Source organism: Chamaea fasciata, unplaced genomic scaffold, assembly GCF_029207755.1.
Source record: "Chamaea fasciata isolate MVZ Bird 193981 ecotype frontalis unplaced genomic scaffold, bChaFas1.0.hap1 SCAF_7, whole genome shotgun sequence".
NCBI lineage: Eukaryota > Metazoa > Chordata > Aves > Passeriformes > Sylviidae > Chamaea > Chamaea fasciata.
The window spans coordinates 58,523,399-58,547,716 of NW_027094092.1; the positions used below are offsets into that span (position 1 = coordinate 58,523,399).

At 47.1% G+C, this 24,318-nt stretch overlaps 1 protein-coding gene across 2 annotated transcripts in view; it reads left to right on the top strand.

Annotated features, from left to right (window-relative positions):
• The window catches only part of ARMH4 (armadillo like helical domain containing 4), a 56,463-nt gene that overhangs the window by 15,841 nt on the left and 16,304 nt on the right, over positions 1–24,318 (top strand). For both annotated transcript variants that reach the window (XM_066189050.1, XM_066189051.1), the window contains exon 5: positions 4,816–5,070. In XM_066189050.1, the coding sequence (XP_066045147.1) occupies positions 4,816–5,070 (255 nt within the window). The remainder of the gene's footprint in view (positions 1–4,815; positions 5,071–24,318) is intronic.

The window sequence follows — 24,318 nt, forward strand, 5'->3', positions numbered from 1 at the left end:
TATTAGGGCAAAATTGAATCACTGGAAGGGTGGTCAGGTACTGGCACAGGCTGCCCAGGCAGTGCTGGGGTCATCTGCCCTGGAGGGATTTAAGAGAAGTGAGGATGTGGCACTTGGGGACAGGGTCAGTGGTGGCCTTGGCAGTGCTGGGGGAATGGTTGGACTTGATGATTTGAGAGCTTTTCCAAACCTAATGATTCTGTGATGTGGAAATTCCTCTTCTGTTGAAGCTTCTGTGGGTAGGGTTATGTTATCCTGCTTTGTGTGGTAGGATCTGACCCAACAGCTGCATTCCTCCCACCAGTCCCTTTCCCTGTCTCTGTGCAATTACCCAGCTGTTGAAACTTCCCCAAAGATTGATCTTTCCAGAGCACAGCACTTAAGACAAACCCGCATCCTGCAAATACCTTGGAGGGCTTTGCAGTGCAGGTGACTGGGCTTAGCAGAACTCCTCCCAGGGGGTTTTTACCCTGATGTTTGGCACAGTTTCTGTGCCTGGCTGTGTTGCCCCACCATGGCACAGCACTTTCCCCAGGAGCTCTGCTTGTTGAGAGCCTGTCCACCTTCCTACCAGCTCTCTCCTTCCAGGCTGTCAAAGGCTCCTGGCAGCAGTTTGGAGCTGCTGGATGGTGACATTATGACTGATCATGTGAAGGCAACACATTAATAATAAAAGAGTTGTCCTAGAAAGGCCTTCCTGCCTTGACAGTCAGCTGTGATCACAAAAGCAGTGCAGATAGTGAACCTCAGGGGGAGAGAACACTTGGTAGAAGCTTTTTAATGCCTCTCCCTCCTGCTCTGGCAAGAGATGGGAGTCCTAGACCTGCCCGTCCCTAATCCTGTTGTTATTTACACAGCATTATTTACATATTTACATGGCGTTATTAGCACACAGGGGTGACCCTGCAGCACTGAACTTCACATAAAATCACAGCTTAAACTGTTCCAGATCACAGCAATCCTCTGTGGGATCATTTAGACATCTTTATCCACTGAGGTTTGGTGTGAGGGAGGTTGGGAAGGGAAAGGGCAGAGCAAATGACCACTCCAGGTTTTTGCCCTGCAACTTTTTTCCTTTTTAGTTTGTTTTGAGGGTGGTTTTTTTGTTTGCTTTTTTGGGGTTTTTTTTGGTTGCACTTTGAATTCAATTTCTGCCTGTGAGTGAATCTGTCACCCTCCACTGAGAGCCTCTCACTGCTCAGGGCACAGCAGGATATTTGTCCTGTGTGTTCAACCTGACAAATGATGGTTTCCTGGCTCTCCTGAGGAATACAAGTGTTTGCAAACATTAATGGAAATACATCTAAATATAGAAGCGTCATTCTTCAGTGAAGGTTTCTTCAGCTGAAAACCTGGTGTAGCTCTATTGCCTTCAGCAAGGTTATGAGCACAGTGGCTTCAGCTACAGCTTCTTTCAAGCCATCACACCCCCAAAAACTGAGTCTGAGGCTTTCACCTGCTGGCTGCTGGTGGTTGTCCAATTGCTTCAGATTCCACAGGTTCTGGGTTCCTGCTGGGTCAGGGAAATGCCTCCCAAGGGAGGTGTGAGGTGGTCCCATTGCTCCTGCCTAAGCCACAGAAGGATGTGTAGTTCTGTGGTGAAAAACCTCCCTTTTGGAGCCAGCACACGGTGCTTTTGCCCCTCTGAAAAAGCAAATCCCATCCTCTGGATCTTCACCTGTGTCACTAATGGATCCATTCTGAGTCCCGTGATAAAGCCCAGTGCTGGCTGTTTCTGTCAATAAAACTGGAAACCACCAAAAACTCTGCTTAAAATGTGTTATTTTGTCTCAGACTTGTTTCCTTGGGACTCCCCTGCAGCTTCCCCAGGTAACATATGATAGGACGAGAAGAACCATCCTCAAGCTGCACCAGGGGAAATTTAGATTGGATATTAGGAAAAAATTTCTTTAACAAAATGATGGTCAGATGTTGTGCCAGGCTGCCCAGTCCCCATTCCTTTGGGGACTTAAACGATGTGTGGTTGTGGCACTTGGGGATGTGGTTTAATACTGGATTAACAGTTGGACTCAGCAATCTCAGAGAGCTTCTCCAACCTAAAGCATTCCATGACATGCAAAAATAGTTCACATTGAGATGCACGTGAAGCTCTGGATTACTTCTGAATCTGCTGGGCTTTGCCCTTCCACTCATTCAGTCTTTCCCAATAGTTTTCTTTCATTCTGCTGCTGAAGCCTTTTGAAGGCCAGGAGGTGCCAGTTTAGGAGGGGAAAACGTGACTTTTGTAGAAGGCTTCTGTGTGAAGCACAAACCTCCAGCCTGAGCTTCAGCTGTGTGCTGCTCACTTTCATTTTCCATCTTGTGAGCCTCCCAAGCCTTATGCACAGCCTGCCCACGGCTGCCTGTTGTGCCTGCGCTCCTGAAATCCCACACTTGTGAAATTTGTGGGTTGTTTTTTTTTTTTTGGAAGTGTAGCTTCCTCCTCGTGACCACCAAGTGGTGCTCTGCACTGCACCTTGCAGCAAGGCAAGCTGTTGGCATTTCGGGATGGGGGTTCAAAAGCTGTTTTCAGATGCAAGAATGAGCCAGAGAGGAGAAGGGAACAAGCTCAGAGCCTTTTTCTCCCCCCCCTTGCTACAAGGATCTCATTATTCACAGCTTTCTGCTGTGCCTGCCTGGTGATTGATGGAGCTTGGTGATCATCAGATGTGATAAGTAGTCTCAGCACTTTCAATTTGGGTGTTCAGCTTGGCTGCCTTCGAGGCTTTGGAGACAGGGAGATGGCTATCTGTGGCTTCAGCACTCGATCCTGGCAGGTGTATGTAGTTGAGATTGCTAAAAATCACAAGAAGCTTCTAAACCCCTTGTCCCACAGTAGTTTTGCAGAGATTAAAATCCCATGCCTGTTCTCTCTTGGTTGGTTTTTGCACCCAGTCTGGAGAAAAGCTCTGTTCATGTTCCTCTTCTCTGGTGTTCTGGCTGTTCAGTGTCTCTGCTGTTAAGTTTTGGGATTGCTGATAGCTGTGTTGCTCTCAGCAGAGGGAAAAGTCCTACCTACATTAACTTGTCTTTGCGGGTTTCCTGGGAGCACCCTCCAGGTGCCACTCTTGGCTTCACAGTCGTGTGTTTTATATGAGAATGTGCATTTTGACAGAGAAAATTTCTGATCTTGATTCTGAATGCTGGGCACATTATAATACAGAAACTGCCTATAAAATGCAATGGGAATTTAAGGGGCTAACTGCATCCCTGTGAGCTCCATTAGGTGCTCTCTGTGGTGTCATTGTGGCAGGAATGATCTTTCCAGGTACCAAAAGCCACGCTCCAGCAGGATGATGCAGCTAAATCCCAGCAGCAGCTCATTTGTATGGAATACAGGAGCAGAACTGAAAGGGATTGTCTTGTCTGGTGAGCTGAGGAAAACGTGCAGCGTTTGGAAGCAAATCCTTGAACTGCAGGGGAAGGAGGTGCCACAGGACAGCACAGTGGATCAGTGGGTTTATAACGTGCACTGATTTCTCAAATTCTCATATCTCATGTGATATTCCAATCTGTGGAGGCCATTTAATCCAGGCTGGATTGCCACCAACCAGTATGAGGTAAAACTCCAGCAGAAATAAAGGGAAATTTGGATAAAAAAGGGGGATTTGGTTGGATTGTTAGTTTTTAATGCCTGGATGCAGGGCGATGGGCTCTCCCAGTCTGACTACACCAGGAGGGAATTTTTCTGCAGGGCTGAGCAGAGCTGGTGTAAATGAGATAAAAGTTCATAAATACTATGCTTCGATTCTCAGCCTTGAAAAACTAGCTGTGAGAAATTCAAAGCATGCCATTGTTCCAGATATTATCTTTCCCTGGTGGGTGGCTCCATCAGTAGCTATTAAATAGCTCCAATGCAAATTTTGGCATAGGATGTCCCTGAGACTTTGGGAACTAGAACTTGGGAAAAGAAACTGTGGGAAGACTGACTCTATATTTGCCCTGCTCTAGACTTCCTTCAGCATTTGCAGCCAGTTGTGGTTAGAAATAGGGAAAAATAGGAAAAAAACCCATCGGTTTGATCCAGTTCAGTGGTTCCTGAGTTGCCTTTTTAGATTCCAGTGATGAAACATGGCTTAAATATTTATTTTTCCATACGTGAACAGTACAGACAGTTTTGGAATAAATGTGTATCTGCTGTAGGAGAATTCATGGAGTCACGGAATGGTTTTGATTGAAAGGGACCTTAAAGATCATCTTGTTTCAACACCCCCCTTCCATGGGCAGGGAGACCTTGCACTAAATTCACAGGAATTTCCTCAAAGTCACATTTGTCAGCTCTCCTGTGGGGTGTTGGCTATGCTGCTTTCTTTCCAACACTTTCCAAGGCCAGGTTGAGATGGGGCTTGGAGCAACCTGGTCTTGAAAGCAGTGCCCTTTCCAGAGCTGGGAAAGACTCAATGAGAACTAAACATAGAACCAACTTACTGCTGCCTCCAAGATTGGAAATCAGGGAAAAAGCTCTCACTTGAGCTGTAATTAGTTAAGTAGAGAGCCCTGTAGTTACAGATGCCCAGGTGTTGGTACACATGCACATCCTTGTTTGCACCCTGCTGCTAGGAAGCAGAAAATGACTGCGTTTCTCACTAATTTGAGAGTCTGAGACAGCATCTCCTTGTTCCCCAGGAACTTCCAGTGGTGATGAGCTCCTCCAGATGAAGCCCTGTGGGTTTCTTCCCTGTCAGAGGACAGGCACAAGTTCATTCAGCTGCTCTGCCTTTGGAGGAGCTCAGCTTGGTGCTCACCTAGAAGGATCTGGGAACCTTCTGCCTGGTGGGATGTCTCCTGATCTTTCTTTTCTGTCTCCCTGGCCAGAGGGTGAGGAAGAGGAAGAGGATGAAGAGGAGGAGGAGGAAGAAGAAGAGGAGGAAGAGGAAGACGAGGAGGACAAGGACATAGACCTGATGGATGAAAGCATGGAGGGTGACACGGAGCTGCCAGGCTTCACACTTCCAGGAGAGACCTCCCAGGAGCCCCTGGCTGGCCTGGAAAACCCTGTGGCGCAGCTGGCTGGAGTATCCTACCAGGTTCCTGACACCATTGAGTGGGAGCAGCAGAACCAGGGTCTGGGTAAGAGAAAAGCCCCTTCTTCCTTTACCCTTCACATCTCCTGCTCTTCACTCTGCACGAGACAGTCCCTTGTACTGATGGCCTTGGAAGGCCTGAAACAGACTGGACAGAGCTAGAGAATAAAGTAGGTATGTATTGAAAAGCCTTCAGGATACACGTTGGGCAGGACAGCAGCCTGACCAGGGCTACATGCAGGGTCCACTACGAATAGTCACAAAAATGGCTGACTGGTCACAAAGTCTTACATTTTTATCAGTTTTGGCCCATTTGCATATTGGGGTTTAATTGCCCAATTACAGTTTCAGGTTGTGAGGTCTCATCCTTCTTGTTCCTCCCTTCAGTCACTGTTGTTTGTGCTGTTGGGCAGAAAGTTGTCCTTGGTTCTTAGCAGGAAAAGGGTTTGTTTTGTCTCCCTACCCTGTGAAGAGAGCGGAGTGACAATATGAAGCTCAGAACTGCACCCCTAGGCAGCACAGAATCTGCAAATATGAAAGCTGGAGCTTAAGGCATCAGTACCAGTCGTGGGTTGGCTCTTAAGCTAAGCACAAAGCAGGTTCATTCATGAGGAAACCCAGTTCACCAGTGACAGCTGGTGAAAACTGGGAGGTGTCCCAGGCACTGTGACTCGACTTGTCATTTTGGGGAAAATGTGGATACTCCAAACCTGCTCCTTCATTCCCAGAGCTTATTGTTGTCTTGCTCTGGGGGTGGACGAAAAAGATAAAAACTTCCAAGATGAGATTCCTGGGGAAATTTCAGTTCCCTTTGCCCAAGGTGGGTTGGTGCGGGGATATTTGTCCTGTGGGGACAAAGGCGTTGGGTGTTCGCTCATCAGCCTGTTTGCTACTTCAGCAGCATTTTTTCTGAATTCCACTTTTCTGGCGTTTTAAGGGGTTCGTGGTGCAGCCATGGGAACCTGTGCTGGCAGTGTGAAGACAAACCTGCCAAGCCTCTATAAAGCTTTATACAATTTATTCCTGCTGCACATAAAGGCCCTGTGTTTAATGACTGGACTGACTTACTCCACCTAGGAGTCAGTGTTTAAATGTGTGAAGTGCATGTGATGCAAGTCCAAACTGGTGTGGGACAAGGATGATCTTAGAAAGGAACTTGTCCAGCTTGGCAAAAGGCTCTGGAATGATTTCCCAATGTACTCAATTTCCAAGCCAAGCCCTGTCAAACACAATGGGAACTTTTCAGGTGAATTTGTGAGAGCTGAACCACATCTAGACAGAAGGTCTTTATGTCTGACTATTAGAGTTGGAGCTGTTCTGAGAAGCTCATCAAATTAAAAAAAATCCAATATATAAAAAAGCCCTTTTATATGTTGTTTATTACATATATCTATGTGATTTATATCTCTTCCCCTGAATGCATAATTCTGATTTAACCTGGAGGTTCTCCTCTGTGATGCTGTTTCCAGCCTGCTTTAGGGATGTTGGCTTCCTTAACTGAATCAAAGGTTGTGTTTCAAGAACTGTGTGGGAGGGCTGATTTCCAGAGCCCTGTGGGAGGTTTGGCCTTTGAGGGGAGATTAAGTTTGCAGCAGGACTGATCCCTCCCTGTCACACTGAATCCAGCTGGAAAAGCACCGTGTTGGGTGGTGGCTGTGTCAGGCCTGTTCCACATGTCCTGCTGTCCCACCAGGAGCTGTGTGAGGGGAATAATTCCAAGTCCTTAAGGATTTCTGGTTGTCTTTGGCAAGCTGAGCGAAAGAGGTGTGTGGTGCTGTTGTAGATGACAACGTTTGCCGTGAACTGTGGGGTTACAGAGGAGGTTATTCTGTGTCAGGCACAACTCAGCTCATGGTTTATGCAGGTCTGGACTGGAGTCACAGCTGCATTTCCAGCTGCTGGAAGAAGAGGCTCGGGGTAGGAAATGCATATCTGGTACAGCCGGCGGGTGAGGAAGCAGTGGCTGATGCTGTTCCTCAGACCTTGGAAAGGACATATTTCCAAAAGTTTCAGACAAGGAATAAACAGACTGTGTGGTAAAAGGCAGGATTCTCCTCCCCAGCTTAGGTTTTATTGACTTCCATGCACATTGGAGGAGCCCCTGTGAAGTGTGAGTTGGGTCAGCATCAGAGGGATGGCTCTGAGCACCTGAAGGACTGGGCAGGTGTGGATTTTGGTGTTCTCTGGAAGTCCCAAGATCCAAGTGGTTTGGATTGCCTTTTGTTTTTAGGCTTTTGCAGTCAGTGCAGACATCCATGAGGGAGAGGATGGGGCTGTGGCTGAGCTGAGTTCATTTTTAGGAACTGGATGGGACTTCTGTGCAGTGCTGTGCTGGCAAAAACAGAGGGGGCACAGTGGGATCAGCCTCTCTGCTTGTGACTCACCCCTCTGATTCCAGCAGGCAAAAGACAAAAATGTCTTTACACTTAAGTAAAGAGCCATTTATTCTTTTCCTGTCTGGATTACCACAGTGGCTCTGTGGCACTGCTCCTTCCCCCTCTGCAGTGTGCTGGTGCTCAGCAGTACTCCGAAGAGAAAGGGAAATTATTTGTGTTTTAGAGGCACAAAGAAAATGGAACCAGATGAGGAGATTGGAGCTGGATGATCTTTAAGATCCCTTCCAACCCGAGGCATTCCATGATTGTGTGAAAACCAAGGACTTGCGTGAGCTCACACTGATAACCTAAGGCCATGGAAGGACCTGAGCCCAGGGGATGAGAGCTGATTTTCTGGGAGTGAGTGGGGAATGGGAGATGCTTCTGCAGGAGTGTAGCCCTTCCCCTCTCCAGTTTGTGCCAGGTGGGAATTTCTGCCCTGGTTCCCAGCTCTGGGTTCCTGGGCGCGCATCAGGCTACCTCTGCGTCTGTCCATACCTGGTCCTGGCTTTGTGTTTCCTTGTGAAGTGTATTTGGAAAGGTGGAAAAAGCACACAGCTTGTGTTAAGAACAGAAAAAATCCCCCAAACTTGGCAGGAAGCTGGAGGAACTGCTCCCGTTGTTCTGCTGGAGCACCTGGAGAGACCAGACTCACTGTAAAAGACTCATTAAGCTTTAGAGCTGCTGGATGGGTGCACGGGCTATTTTTCTTTGAAACCCTTTTTCTCTAGGTGGTTTTCACCTTTGACAGTCCAGTCCTTTTAATTTGGGGACTGCTTTGTAACTGCTGGACATCCCCAGAAGAGCTGTGTGTGTCTCTTCCTTCCCTAAACAGTGCTGAGATGTGAAGAGTTTCCATTATTGTGTAAATTAAGCAGGGTTTGTTCTGCTTCACCTGGGATACAGCATTGGAAAGAGAGACCTGAAGGAAGGTGACAATACCCAGCAGGGAACAGGGTGAGGGAACAACATCCAACACCAAACTTTTACAGTTGGCATTTTCCATTTTTAAAATACTTGCACTCGTGTCCTCCTTCAGGGGATGCTTCTGTCCTCTAGCCTTCAGAATTTTGACATTTAATGCTAAAATCTATAGTGCAGAAGGGCCCAGAAGTGTTGGGATAGCTGTTCTCTTGTTGGAAGAGCTGTTCTCAGGTCAGTTATTATTGAGTTTGCTTGCTCAGATGGCTGACATGCTGCAAATCCCTGGAGAACAAGGAGCTTGATCCACAGAACAGCTTGGCAGAGCAAGAGACAGTTTGGATTTTTGTAGTGGTCAATGAGAAGGCGCTGGAGGAACAGAATCATTAAAAATGTCAGTTCTGGGCAGTCAGATGGTCCTGCATTAACTCCAGCTGAGCAAAAGCCATTTGTAAGCACCGGTAACGAGACTGACAGTTTTACAGCCCATCAACTGGCTCTCTAACCAGCAGTGTGTAGACAAAGAGTAAAGCAGAAAATGAGAAAATCTGTGCATTTATAAAATAGAATTTGACCCTCCAAAAGCCGTCCTGGTGGCCTGCAGCTCTGGGGAAGCAAGAATATGCTTTGAATTTGAAGCTGAATATGCTTTGGGATCTGGTTTGGTGTCCCGGTCAAGTGCTTTGCTTTCACAGGTTGCCAGTGAACGACAGAGCAGCACTTTTGGATCTCTCTGCATTCTCTGTCAGGTGACTTTGGTGTCTCTGTACTTGTTTCTTGATTTGTGTGTAGATGGTGTGTGGTAGGCAAACACTAAATGCCTGGAGAGTGTTAGAGGAACACAAAGACCAGGTGTATAGCTTGAATTTTCCGGGAATAAATAAAAATACCTATGATTTTCCCTTGCTCCTTCTTTTGCATTACAGGAGAACTGCATTTGGTTGAGGTGGGTTCAAACCTGGTGAACAGTTTATGGTCCTTTAGTTGTTCCTCATGCATCTTAGGGCAGGTGGTCTCTGCTGTGCAACTCCAAGGAGGTCAAACCCCTCTGCTTCTGTTGGTGGTGGCTTCTTCTGCTAGTTGTCAAGAGTGTTTATCCTCCCAGTTCTGTGAGAATTTTTAGTTTAACAAGAATGAGCCAAGAGGAAAATGGCCTCAGACTTCCAAGCTATTTCCTGATGCCTTAGTGCTTGCCTCTCATCCACACTCCAAGGTGAATAACTCCTGCTATCCACAGCAGGGAACAGCAGGAGACCTAGGGCAATTTACTAAGCCTTTAATTTTGCCACCTTGGGGCATGCAGTAGTTTGCTTGGTGCATTTAAAATGTGTGGAGTAGGTGTTTTCTTCTTTCTCCATTTAGGGCCTAATTGATGTAATTTTTGTGTTTGCTAACATGGTTTTTGCACCTTTGTCTTCATCAACCTGCAGTTCCATATTACATCTGATTTTACTCTCTGTGGTGGCTTGTATGTATGCTAGGTACTATTTTTTATTCTCTGTTTTAACCTAAATCCATTTTTGTCCAGGTTTGCCTTTCTTTAGCTGGCCCATTGGTGCCTTCTTTGCATCTTTGTTCTTTGTTTATGGCAATACCACATTGCAGGGTTTTAGCTTGGGAGAAGTCACCTGGTTCCACAGCATTTGTTTTTGATTTCCATCTGCCCATGGAGGAATTGTACACAGGGGAGTTTGGACCATCCCTGTGGATAGGATTTAAAGAATAATAAAAAAAAACCAAACCAAAACCCCCAGCAATTTAGGAAGAAGTTATGAAGTGTGACAATATAATTCTCAACACGTAGTTTGCAAAATATAAACCATGTCTGTGTTTCGTGTATTTTTGTGAGCAGGACATTAGTTCTTACCATAATGGAAGGTTGTATAACTCTCTTGGGTAATGACAAGGCACTTGCACAATAAACACACTTTTGGGATATGATTTTTTTTTTTAAATATATAATGGATAAAAAAATTTTTGCAGCTCTGAGCAGCTACTTACAGAGAAAATAGCTCTCGTTGTATTGCAAATCTGTGGTCACAAATTACACTGCATAAACCATATAACAGATGCCTCTGGTTAATGATAGTGAGGCAGAGGAGCAGAAGGACAGTAGTGGAAGATGATGAATGTTTGAAATGTCATTTTTACAGGAAGATAGGATTAATGCTTTTATGGGCAAAAATAACCAGCATTAGGAAGGCAGGAGCTGAGACTCAGAAATTAGTAATATGTTCTTTAATTGCTGCCACAAATGGATCTATTTTAAGTACTCTTACAGCTCGTGGCATTGGAACATTGGAGTGCCTTTTAATCTTTAATGCATTTATCTCCTTAATCACCCTGGAAAGGCTCAACTGTGTTTTAAAGGTGGTGAGCAAAACCACAGAGAGGCCCAGTGACCCCTCTGGTTTCACGAGGGAGCCTTTTGCAGATTTGAAGGAGAGGAATTAAATTAGCTCTTGGGCATTGCCTTTCCCTTCTGGAGGCAAGGTGTGCACACCTGCATTTCTCCCTGGAATGGGAGCAAAGGATCACTCAGAGAGTCACCATCCAAACAGTCCATAGGGATCCCAGGTGGGAGAGGCTGGCAGGAGACAGGATAACCAGCAGATTTTCTTTCCCCACATGTTCCAAGTGCAGCTGCCTGCAGCAATCCTGCCCTCTGTGGCCTTGCCCCATCCATGGTATTTGTGGGAGTTTTGTGGCACCAAGCACTGGCCATGCAAGGTCTGGGTTCCAGACGGCTGCAGACAGAAATGAGCAGTCTCAGGAACAGAGATGATTATTTTTCCCGTCTTTCTGGGTGCTCCAAATAATTTATACAGTTCCATATGTTCCTTGCTAGCTCCCCTTCCCTCTCCCAAGCAGCAGTGAAGCTCCCACCATCAATCTGTGCCTAACTCAGGTTTCAGTCCCTCGTGAGGGACGTGCACTCCCTTTGGAATTCCTTCTTTTTTTCCTAAGAGATTGTTCATGGTTGCATCTTCATCCTGGAGCAGACTCATATTTAATCAGGTTTGTCTTGTCAAAGGGAATTCTGCATCCTGTGTGTGAGCAGTGATGATCCTGTCTGCCAGCTCAGGGTGACATTCACTGTTACAACAACAGAGCAGGTCCTAAAGGGGACAGCTCACATCAGAGATGGCTTTTGCTCCTCATCAGATCTAATTCCAAGGTGTTTGGGGGAGTGTGTCTCTCTAATATTCCTTCTTTTTTCGACCTGCTCACTCCCTGCACGGCCCTATGCTGGAATCTTGGTCAGTGGAACCTTCCAGGGGACAGAAAACTTGGACAAGTCTGAGCCCTGTGGTCCTGACCTGCCACCCTTTTGTGCTCTTCCCTTTTTCCATCCAGCACAAGACTGCTGTGCCCTTGGGAATGAGGCCAGTGGGTTTCAAAGGGAAGACAGGAACAGTGTGTCTGCCCTGTGAACTGGGGTGAGGAGATTCCAACCACGGAGCACAAACCCCTAATGAGTTGGAGCCACATCCTTCCTCAGCCCTGACCTCAAAGCAGAAATCAATGCTAAGAGAAGGGAAAATAGATAAGGGAAGTGGTTGAGTCACCATCCCTGGAGGGATTTAAAAGCTGTATGGATGTGGCACTTGGGGACATGTGTTGGTGGCTTGGCAGTGCTGGGGAAATGGTTGGTCTTGATCTTTGAGGGGCTTTTCAAACCAAACAGTCCTGTTATCTTAGGAATAAGTCAGAAGATTGGAGGGTGTCTTGGTGATTCCCAGCTCAGCTATCAGAAGCAGGTGACACAGAGCTGTTGCTCTCAATAATCGAGCTGATATTTTACCCTGACATTTTTGTTGGAGTGTATTGGGAAAACAGTGGCACTAAAACATCCTTGGATACATTACTTTGAAATACCAGCCCTTCCACTAAGTTTATGCATCCTGTGTCAGAGGAAGCCTAAGCCCATTTGTTACCAGCCCTTAAGTGCTGCCTCCAGGGGCTGGGGGAGGATTTAGAGGCATTTTCTCAGTTTTGGCTCTGCCTTCCCTCTCAGTGCCCATGAAGAAGATGGAACCCCATCAGACAATGTATTAAACTGAAGTTTCTGGCTACTGCAGGCAGGAGTGAAGAGATCCTGTCCATGCACGGCATTTCCGCTTCTTTTCCTTCAGTTTGGAGAGAGTTGGCATGAACACATGGAGAAATTGTCTGCCAGTTGGTGGAGAGAGGGGACTTTGGTCACAGTGGTTGGTGTGAGAGGTCCCAGTGACTGGGGAAAAGTTTCCAGTGGATTCTGGGATACCTAGATGAATCCAACTCTGAGGGCTGCTGCCAATCCTGCCTGCCCTAATCCCCACTACCCTGCTAGGCAAAAATTCCCTGAAATACCTGCAAGGAGGATTCAGAATCTTCTGTGGTGGAAGCATCTGTGGAAGACTCCCCTATGCAGCTCAGGTAGGAGTCTGTGTGTAGAGAGCATTAGGGAAGGTTTACTTAGGGAAACCCTTCATCGAAAGGGTTGTCAAGCTTTGGAACAGGCTGCCGAGGGAAATGATTGTGTCACCAGGCCTGGAAGTGTTCACAAAACTTGTGGATATGGTTTAGTGATGGAAATGGTGGTTGGTGCTGGGTTGGTGGTTGGACTTGTTGACCTTTGACACCTTTTCCAGTATTAATGATTCTGTGAAATTCTCCCTCTTTGGCGTACTGGGTAGCACAGAAGGGCAGCTGCAGCAGCACCAGGCTTCTAGGCTTTCCCAGCACAGGAAGACTCCTTCTAAAAGACTTTTTGCTGCACCTCCAGTTGCTCCTTTTAGCCCAAGAAAGCAAAGTTGGAAAACTCAGGCACGTGTCTAAGCATTTCTGACCTTCCCCAGCTGTCTGCCTCTATCCATCTGTTTGACACATCCTTTAAAGTTAGGATGTGTCTACCTTGGAGCATGACTTTGCATTTGCTGCTCCAGGTGATTTATCTTGGTTTTTTTTTTTTTTTTTGCGCCTGGATTCAAGGATAGGGTCCATTAGCCTGCACAGAGCTCCGTGCTCCGAAGGCTGGGCTGCATCTGCTGCCTGAGCACCATCTGGGTTCCTGCACAGCACGGTGAGGCAGGAATCCTTCTGGGCTGTCAGCTGCCTTGGATTGCCTGTCCCCTTGCCTGTCAGCCCCACTGGAATGTAAATCAGAGTGCCTTTGCTCTCTCTTTAATCTGCAATAATCCTTGTCCTTTCCCATCCCTGCAGTTGCAGTGTACACACGTGTCACTTCTCAGTGTGCTTTGTCTCTTCTCCCAAGCCTTCAGCTTCTGCATGTCAGAAAACTTGGCTCCATTTACACAGAGGAGCTGTTTTTGAGCCCCTCTCTCCCTCTGGATTTTAGCAGTCACTTAGCTTGATTGAAGAACACAGGCAGGGCTGTGCCTTCCCTGGGTGAGAGTTACTCATTTTTCCTTTGTGTGCCTGTCTGGGTGGCCTTTGCCATATAAAAAGAGGCTTGTCCTTACGTTGGAGGAATCACATTTATTTTCTAATAGTGATCTATACTGCAGTGCAAAAATCTGTCTGTTTTCATGGCATTCAAAAAATGGAGAGAGGGGAATGTGAAGGTTCATCAGCCTTGAATTGCCTCTGTCCTTCTGGGGATTTACGTCAGAGGCTGATCTTTGGGGTTAAAATGTTGGCCCCATGGCAGAGCTGGTGAGAGGAAAACGGAGAAAAAAAGAGCTTTTTGCAACAAGTAGCAGGGTGAGAGAGGGTAATTTATTGAGAGGGTAGTTTTAAAATGTTCCTTCTTAATGAGAATGTTGATGCACTTTCTGCTTGGACAGTGCAAACCGCAAATGACTGATGCTAAACCTGTCTCCCCTCAGGTGTTCACTCAGATTAAGACCCCTTGAGAATCAAAGGAGATCTAAGTTATTTCCTGGAATGATGCTCTCTCTCTCTCTAAAAATATCTATATATATGTAGAAGTTCTGCTCTGCCTGAGAGTGAGTTGGGAACATATATTGGAAATAAGCAAATTGCTCAGACTGTGTCTGACAATAAAATAATTACCTCAAACCTCCAGCAGTTGTTGTTTTGCAAAGATGCTGAGTATCAACATTAATCACAGACAGGGGTCGATATGGTGAGAATTATTGGAGGTTTTTGCATTCTTCCCCCCCACCCTTGTTTCTGAGTAATTCTAATCACAGCCTCGTCCGAGCCTGGGCTGTAATGAAGGGTTTCAGCCAGGCTGCTCCCTGATAGCCTATCATTTATTTTAATATACCAGCAGCACCATCTGTGCTTGAGGCTTTATTAATGTGAAGTGAGGCCAAGAGGTTCTCCAGTCTGAGTCCTTTTTGAGGCTGTTTTTCCCAAATCCCCCTTTCATCTCTGACCACTCAGGCTGCCTTTCTCACTCAGGTGTGGGAATGGTTCTGCAGGAGTGGCTGCTCAACCTCCTGTCTCTTGTCCCCAGGGGACCCCCTGTTTTGTTTAGCACTGTCACATGCTGTGCTGCTGTCACTGTCCCCTTAAGCTGGGTGTGCTGCTGCAGCCCTCAAACCAGCTTAGGGATGCCCATGCCAAAGTGATCCAGAGGATGCTCCAAGGTCCCTGTCAGGAACACAGGCCATTAAGCCACCCCTGGCATGTGTGGCATCTTGGTGACCCTCCTGTGCTTTTGCTGTGTGTGCCAGTTATTGCAGCATTTCCTTCTGCACACTTTGGGACAGGTCTAACACCAGCAGAGGATTTCCAAGACCCCTCAATGGCTTTGGTGTGTGGTTTAGGGCTGAGGAGAGATCTCAGTTCTGCCCTTCCAGTCCCACCAGAAGCTGTTTCCTCCTGTGAGTGAGGGAGTGACTTTGTCCTGCTCAATCCTGGCTGTCCTTACAACTACCCAGAAGCAAATTTAGGAAAATGGTAAGGTAGGTTTCAGTATAAATATCCTGTCAGGAAAATAAGTTCCTTGTGGGTTTTGTAATTTTCTGTATCTGTGGGGACTGGTTAAATACAGTCTCTTGATTTTTTGGTTTTAGAGAGTGCTGGGTAGAGGGTCAAGTATTAAGTTAGACCCAGTGAGTATCCTGAGGGAAGGAGTACTTTCTGGTTATATGTGCTCTCCAACAGCCAGAACATATTCCTGTGAGTGCTGTTTCACCTATTGAGTCACAGTTTGCAGAGCCTCCATGGTGAGTCAACCCTGCTCCAGCACAGTTGGATGGGCTTTTCCAACCTAAACAATCCTGTGATTCTTTAATTGCAGTCTGGAGCAGGAGAGGCAGGGAGTTAATTTAACTTTGGTAGACAGGGGCAGCCAGGAGCGTGTTTTGCTAAGGTGCATGTTTTAATGGAGCAGATAAAGTCAGAATCTCAGCTGATGAATGCTCTGGGGAATGCTGTGGTCTCACACCCTTGGAGCTGCAGAGGGTTCTGTGATCTTCTCTGGGACCATAAATTTTGGGCTGCATCACCGGCTTCTTGTGTCTGGTTTCAGCCTTTGCATCCTGACAAGCTCAGAGCAGGAGCCACAGTGGTTGTTTGGCCCAGGTTTGATGTCTCAAACCGTGCCAGATCATCCTGCCTGGCTGCAGCCTGGCTCTGACAGCACCAAGCAGGCAGAAATGCCTTTGGGGCAGTGCGGGGCTTGGGCTGCAGCTCCATGACTCCTTCCAAAGGCTCTGCAGGGGATTCTGTCCCCAGGGACGTCCCTGCAGCTGGTGGGACCTCCTGGGACAGTGAATGGACATTACCTGGCACAGACAGTGGGACTTGATCTTAGAGGTCTTTCCCAACCCCAGTGGTTCTATGAGATGCTGCAGCACCATCCCTCCAAACCAGAGCAGACAGCCCTGAACTGGAGTCACCTGCAGGAGGAAAAGCACATTCAGTGGTACTAATTGACAGCAGCAGTGATTAGTTATTGAGGTTTGGTTAGTCACTACTGTGTGGGCTCTGAAGATGAATAGGAGGGTTTAAAGAACAGTGGGACTTTGTGTTTTTTTTTAATATAATGTGAATGTGCTTCAAGCTCCTGCCAGCAGTTCCCCTGGATATATTACATAGTGTGGGTGGGCAGGAGAGTTCCCCTGTCCTCATCTCCCTGGGATGAGCCAGGAGAGGTCTGCAGCTGGTCTGCCTGGATTGCTCCTGAGGGTGCTGGAATCCCCTCTGATGGCCTGACAGCTCAGGTGTTTCCCTTCTCTGCTCTTCACTGCATAGAAGTTAGATTGGATATTATGAAAAAATTCTTCAACCAAGGTGCTCTCCATCCCTGGCACAGGCTGACCAGGGAAAGGGTGATGTCCCCATCCCTGGAGGGATTTAAAAGACCTGTGGATGTGGCACTTGGGGACATGAGCTGCTGGTGGCCTTGGCAGTGCTGGGGGAATGGTTGGACATGATGATCTTGGAGAGCTTTTCCAACCTAAACAAATCTATAATTCTATGATTCTAAAAGCAGATTTCACTAACAGGGTTCCCAGGAGGTGAGTGTTGGACCCATCTGAGATGTTCCCCACAGTCCCTCTAAGCTTGGGATGGGTAGGTGTTACTGCTCAGGGTAAATACATGGGGGAAAACAGGGCTTATTTATGCCTAGGTAAGTAGGAAAGCTTAGATACCATTTCTGGAATCCTGGAGAAAATCCTAGGGACAGCCAAGTTCCAGGGGGAAATTTAGGCTGAGAGTTGTTTCTTATTGTTAGTCCTGTAACCACAAGAGAATGAATTTGAATGGCAAACTGGGGAATCGTGGCAAAGAGGAGAAATTAAAGCAAAGCCTCTGTTCCAAATTCTTATGAGAGAAAGGGCAGGATGATATAGTGGGAGCACTGGCCTGAAGGGATATGGGGGGATAAAGGAACAGAGAGAAAAATAACAGCCAGCATTTTAACTCTGAATTTTTTGTGCCATTCTGCCTCTCTGTGCATCTGGAAAAGGATACAGCAGAGATGGGAAGGGTATGAGGAAGAAGTAGGATAGCCAAAAGGATAAATTGGTATGGATAACCAGAGGATAAATGGGATCCTGTGCAAGGAATGACTGCGGAGATCTTGTCCAGAGCTCCAGAGTGCCAGGAGTATGGGCAAGGGGAGCACTGCTGTGTGCTATCCCATCCATAAACTTCTAGAAAAATGCTCTTGGTCACTGCCAGCCTCACTAAGGCAACCTGACCTTTGGTCTGGCCCACACTGCCTCGTCTGATTACAGCCACTGTCGCTTTTTCATGAGAGTCCTTGAGCAGATCACTTCCCCCCCCGTGCCTGAGTGCCGGTGTTCGTGGATGGGACACTTCCAATGCTCTGTGGGGGCTCGTTCTTTTAGGTTCTTTTGGGCAGATTCTGACTCTTTGCATGTTTGTAGAGCATTTATCACGTGTGTGTGTGAGATCTCAGGTGGCCTTTCAGCTCTCACAATAATAGAAATTAATAACAAGAAATGCAGTTTCTTCCTCCTGTATTACATTTTGCTCATTAAATGTTCACAGTTGCTGGGACAAAAATCTGTACTGAAGCCTGCTGAAGGGGGAGGCTGTGACCCCTGGGTCAGCAGTGAACTGGTGCAGGCAAGAGAGTGAGGGAGGGAAGGATGAGCTCTGTGTTTGCCTTTCTCTGAGAGCATCTGCCTTCAGAGATGGGATGTGGGGCTCAGCTGATCCAGTACAACTTAGATTTTCTTCCTTTGGCACAAGATCCCCCCTGCAGCCCTTAACCATGTGCCAGGGACAGAAAACCCAAAAGCTGTCTGGTTTTTGCAGGCTGGCAGGGAGCTGTGACTCAGGAAGGCAAAACACTTTCAGTGTCTTTCAAATTCACCAGGCTCCACGTAAAACATTTTAATACTGAAATCAGAGATGTGACCTTGTCAATAATTTAACTGAGGGACCAAAGACAGGCAGCTGAGTGCAGACTTCAGTGTGAGTCTGTGTCATCCCTTTCCCTGGTTGAGGACTTGGCATGTTTCCTTTTGTGGTCAGGCTGCCCTGCAGTTGCTGTCACTGCTGGACTGAGCTAATTTCCCTCTTGCATGATCTTATCTCAGGTCTTCAAGGCAGAAAAGCTGGTGCAAATAGCACAGAAAGTCATGGCATTTCCAGCAAGGCACCAGGTTTGCTTTGCTCAGCTTCCCAGGGTCTTGTTTGTTGTTCCGAGATACCAAATGGAAATTTTCCTGGATGTATAAATTACCTGTGGATTCCCAGAGCTGGTTATGGGTCCAGCAGCACACATGGAACTGCGTGGGTTGTTGCTCCTTTAGTTTTGGTAGATCTGTTCATCTCTTTAAATGGACTTTAAAAATGAGGCTTCAGCTCCTGTATCCCTTTGGGTTCAGGTAAATGTGGACAAATGGCATTTCTCAGTCTGGAGAGATTGATAAATCATGATGTTGTGATGCACTGGTTTGAGTCAAGAGTTCTTTGGGTCCGTCAATCAAACCTGTAACTAGGCTGGATCAGTTATTGCCCAAATCTGTCAACTGATTCACAGTGTTACAGGGTAAAGCCAGTAAACTGCTTTTCATGTTTAGGGCTAAATTTCAGAAGTGCTCTGCAGTTTCATTGTTTTCTGTACCTACACAGAATTTCAGATTTCAGGTGGCCCGTAGAAGTTTTGTTTGTGCTGTGGAAAAGGCAGCTTTCCCCCTGGGAATTCCCTGTGCAGAATATTTGCAGTTAAAAACAAAAAAAACCTCAAAAAACAAACAACAACAACAAAAAAACCCCAGCTACTTCTTTAGAAAACTGAGGGGAGGTTTTGACAACCCCAGCCTCTTTCTAATATATTAGTCTTGCAGCTAAAGTAAGAGCAGCTCACTTGTGAATCATAGAATCCCATCTTGTTTCAACCCTGTGCCATGGCAGGGACACCTTCCATTAGACCAGCTTGCTCCAAGCCCTGTCCAAGCTGGATTTGAACATTCCAGGGGTGGGGCAGCCGCAGCTTCTCTGGGCAAGCTCTACCAGTGCCTCACCACCCTCAGCATCAAGAATTTCTTCCTGACATCTGATCTAAATATCTTCTCCTTTAAAACCACAGTGCAATCCAGCCACTGCAAAAAAATGAGTTTAAAAAGTGCCCTCTGCTTATTTCTTCCTTTTGGTTCGTCAGTGACTTCTTTCTGTGTCTCTCTCTGCAGAGTTTGTCTTCCTAGAGGGCTGAGACCACTCTTGTCAAGCCAACAGAAAATTTTCTGGCCCATTTGGTGGTCTTTGGAAAGCAAGCAGTACCAAGTGGCCCTCAGCACTGAGATCATAAACACTTGCTGCTGCTTTAAAAGCAGATTGACCTCTGAGGTTTTATCCAGATAATGTTGTGAAGGTTCTCTTGCATCAAATCGTTTCTTCATTATTTGAACAGATGATGGCAGCAAAATCAGGAGTTCACTCAGAGATACTCAAAACATCTTCTTAGAGCCACATCATATCACTGTCCTAATCAGAGTGGGCTCTGGCCTGTTCCAATCAGGGTAATGCCCTCTCAGGGTAAGTGAATTGTTACTGATTATCTTAATCTGCTCGGAAAAACTCCAGGTCTGTTCATTTCTGAGCAGAAGGAGTGGGATGGGAGAATGCCACAGCACTGGATGTGTGTTTGGGGCAGCAGCAAACCCCACAGAGGCTGGAGTCACACAGGAGCTCTGTGCCATGTGTGGAATAAATGGGAAGTGTGGATAGCAGAGAATGTGAGGATAAATCAACCCTTTTGGTGCCTTGGGAAGGCTGACCTGAAACAGACTGGACAGAGCCAGAGAATAAAGTAAATATTTATTGAAAGGCCTTCAAGGTACACCTTGGGCAGGACAAGAGCCTGACCAGGGCTACACCCAAGATGGACCCAAAATAGTCACAAAATGGTTGACCTGTCACGAGCTCTTACATTTTTATAAGTTTTGGTCCATTTGCATATTGGGGTTTTATTGTCTAATTACAGCTTCAGATTGTGAGGTCTCATCCTTCTTGTTTTCTCTCTCCAGTCCACCCTTGTTTGTGCTTTTGGGCCTGAAAGTTGTCCTTGGTCCTCAGCAGAAAAAGGATTTGTTTTGTCTCCCTACCCTGTGAAGAGAACTGGCTAACACTGAATATGGGTCTCAGAGCTGCACCCCTGGGCAGCACAGAATCTGAAAACATGAAAGCTCAAACTTAGGGCATCATTTCCCCCTCATCATTTCACTGCAGGGCTGTGCAGAGCTCGTCTGGGAGGTGATGGTGATTTTATGAAGTTCAGTGGGTGGCAGCAAACTTCACCAAGATTTTGGGATATTAATTTGTCTGCAAATCCTCACTCGTAACTCTTAATAGGTGCTGCCGAGAAAAGAGACGCTTTGCTTCACAGCAGCCCCTGGTATAGCCTCTCCTTTGCAATCAAACTTAATATTTGAGGAGCTAGGTTGGAGGGACAAGAGCAGAGGGATGTGGAGGCAGAGCTAGTGCTTAGTTTGGTGTTTACCCTCTCAAGTCAGGGCACCTCTCTCAGGTGTAGATAAAATCTGAAGGGGAGCCAGGAGCTGCAGACTCCATGTGATGGCCAGGCGCTGCCCCCGTTTGCTGCTGAGTCCTACCAGAAGAGTTTTGCACCATGAGCCCCATGGAACCAGGTTTGCTTGTCTGGGGCTTGAATTTGGCCTTGTGCTCTTTTGAAATGCAGATCAAAAGAGGCCAGGTTCTACCGTAGCCCCCACCTTGAAGTTGCCCATCTAATCAGATTAGATTATCAATTGCCCAGTAATCAAAATTTCCCCTCTTCTTCAAAGCATTTCCCTTCAGAGTTTTTTTAAAGTGTTTGAAATCGGCCAATTTCCCCCATGCAAGCTAAAACTGGAGCTGCCTTCTCCACCTTTGTCTGCCCAATGTATTTGTAGCTCCTTCATTTGGAGAGACCAGCATAAGTCACATTCTGCCTCCTGCAAGAATTTTTGTCTGTCAAACTTGTTTTCTCCTCAGCCAGCACAGGCTCAGTGAAACCTTTTTGTTTGATTGCCATCATCAGGTGTCTGGGTTGTTATTGCTGAGGAATACCCATGAAATTATACCTGTGCTGAAGATATTTGCAGGTTTTCCCTGTTTCCTTTGCTGGCTTTGGGTCTCCATTCGGCTGTAAATAGAATCAGGAAATCACAGAATGGTTTTGTTGGGAAGGGACCCTAAAGAGCATCAGTTCCAACCCCCTGCCATGGGCAGGGACACCTTCCATTATCCCAGGTTGCTCCAAGGCACATCCAGCCTGGCTTGGAACACTTCCAGGGATGGGACAGCCACAGCTTCTGTGGGTAAACCTGTGCCAGGGCCTCACCACTTCACAGGGAACTATTTCTTCTTATATCTAATTTAGCCCTGCATTCTGTCAGTTTGAAGGCGTTGCCCCTTTTCCTGTCCTTCCAGGCCCTTGTAAAAAGTCTCTCTCCACCTTTGCTGTCAGCTCCCTTCAGGTCCTGGAAGGCTGCAGTGAGGCCACCCCAAACCCTTCTCTTTTCCAGGCTGAACAGTCCCAGCTCTCCCAGCCTTTCCTCACAGCAGAGGGGCTCCTCTGATCATCTTGGTGGCCTCCTCTGGACCCACTCCAACAGGTCACTGTCCCTCCTGTGTCTTGACACCCCAGAGCTGGATGCAGCACATCCTGTCAGCGCTGTCAGCTTTGCTTTCCCAGTCAGCAGATGAAGATGTTTGTTTGTATTAGAGAACTGTTGTGAGTGCAATTAATAAAGCTGCGAAGCTGAAAAGTAGTTGAAGAGCTAAATATCATTACATAATGAGACCTCCTTCCCAGTAAATGATGTGAAAAATGATTTCTTGTAAAGAATAACAAATTGCCGTGGCTTTTTACCCTAATTGTAGATGCTTGATTCTAATTTGTTGTTTGTCATTTCCATGTAAATGAAGAGTTTTAGCTATAATTACCGCATTTATGGCAAACAAGATATTATCATTTTCCAATGTTCATGAAGCACTGGCATGTTTAGGAATAGAAGAACTGGATAATTATCCCCCTTGTGCAGCTCTAGGAAGGGGTCTGCAAGTCGTAGTCTCCAGCTCTGTGTGCCAAGCAGGTCTTGCACAAAGGCAACAGATCCCATTAACCCTCTTCTACATTTGGAGAGCCAGCTCAGAGACATGAAGTGACTTTCCCAGTGCACTCAGTGCTCCAGGTGCCCAGATCCCTCTGGACAGCATCTTCTTGTCGTCACTCTCACAACACAAAAGACAGCAGAGACATCATTTTGGTTGGCACTGAATTTCCTGGTTTGTCCCGGTTATCCCAGTTCAGAGAAGCTGTGGCTGCCCCATCCCTGGAAGTGTCCAAGGCCAGGTTGGACGGGGCTTGGAGCAACCTGGATAATGGAAAGCTTCCCTGCCCCTGGCAGAGGGGTGGAACAAGATGGTCTTTAAGGTCCCTTCCAGCCCAAACCGTTGTGTGACTCTGTGGTGATTCTCTGCTCCAGCAGAATCTGCCTTTTCCCTGGCACAGTTTCCAGTGTCTGAAGTTATAAATCAGAATGCTGAGGTTTCTGACCGTGGGAGGCTGTGCAGCACCTGACCTGACCCCACACCACTGGCGTGGGATGAGCCTACATCTCTGTGAAGGCCTCGCTGTGACAAAAGCCCAGAGAGTGTATTGTCTCATGGAAATGTAGAGAAGAGCTGCAGGATGTCACAGTGTCAAAATATGAGGACTTGTAGTGCTGGGTGTCATCCCATCCCGGGCACTCTGCTCCTCTGGTGTTCAGGCTGCTGCCAGTGTTGGGCACAGCACACAGTGAGACCAAAGCCTTTGCCTGAGAGGTGACTCCAAAATCACCTCACAATATTCCCCAAGCTGAGCCTTTTTCCCTGGGAAATCGTTTTGAGGCAGCTGCCAGGTTCTGTGTGGGGCCTGCCAGCAGCAGGGAGTGAGCATGTGTCCCCTGGAGGGGCTGATTCCTCCTGGGAATGGATCCATCACCCTGGTGCCTGTGGAGGGGTGATTTCCCACAGCCCCTGTGTTTCCTGTAGGCACCAAGCAGCCTGGTAGGACAAGAACCCACGTCTGATGGATGTTTCGTTTCAGCCAGTGCTGTAGTAACCCTTCCTGGTGCACCAGATCCCATTGCTTGAGCCCACTCTTACCTCATCACTTCAAGGGAGGTGGCCGGAGTGCTTCCCTCCCCCACTGCACATGCTGCAGAGTGGCAGTGTTCATTCCAGGAGCACTGCAGGGAGGGGAAAGGCTCATTCCCACCACTTTGGCTCTGTGCCCTGTGCCTTCCCTCCCTGTCTGCCTCACTTCCAGGCACGGAACGTTTCCGTGTCATCCCTTTCCTAGAGCTCAGAGCCTCATCAGGAGTCTGCTGACACCTGCCTCTCCTGTGACCTTCTTGCCCTCTAAGGACTGCTGTAATTCCTGGAGTTTTCCTGGGTTTTTTAGGGGATAAAATCTGCCACTGACTCAGCCATTTGTAGACGGAGGAATAAATCATTGGCAGTGTGGATTTACAGCTCCTCCTGCTGTGTCCATGTTCTCTCCTCACTTGGTTTGCTTTGCCCTTTGCCCCAATCCCTTTTACCTCTGTGATTTTCTGAGGGGCCATTCCCACAGGTGTACCTGGAATGTTAAAAGTAGTTGGGAATAGTTTTGGGAAAACTGACAGAGGGCAGGTTTGGCTGGGGAAAAATGGGAAGAAATTCTTCCCTGTGAGGATGCTGAAGCTCTGGCACAGGGTGCCCAGAGAAGCTGTGGCTGTCCCATCCCTGGAAGTGTTTAAGGTCAGGTTGGATGGGGCTTGGAGCCACCTGGGAAATTGGAAGGAGGCACTGCCCATGGCAAGGGATTGGAACAGGATGCTTAAAATAATGGCATCCTAAAGGACATTTGTTTCCAAAAAATCCCATTTTACTGTGATTTAATATTTGTACTGTCTTAGCTCCCAGAACATCCCACACAGATGGAGGTGTTCCAGTAGGGGCTATAAAACTATGAAGGAAGAGGCTCTGACACAAGGAAAAGAAACACAAGTGACCTACTGGATATGATCTATTACATCTTTAATATTCCCATAGTAAGGATGGAAAATGGA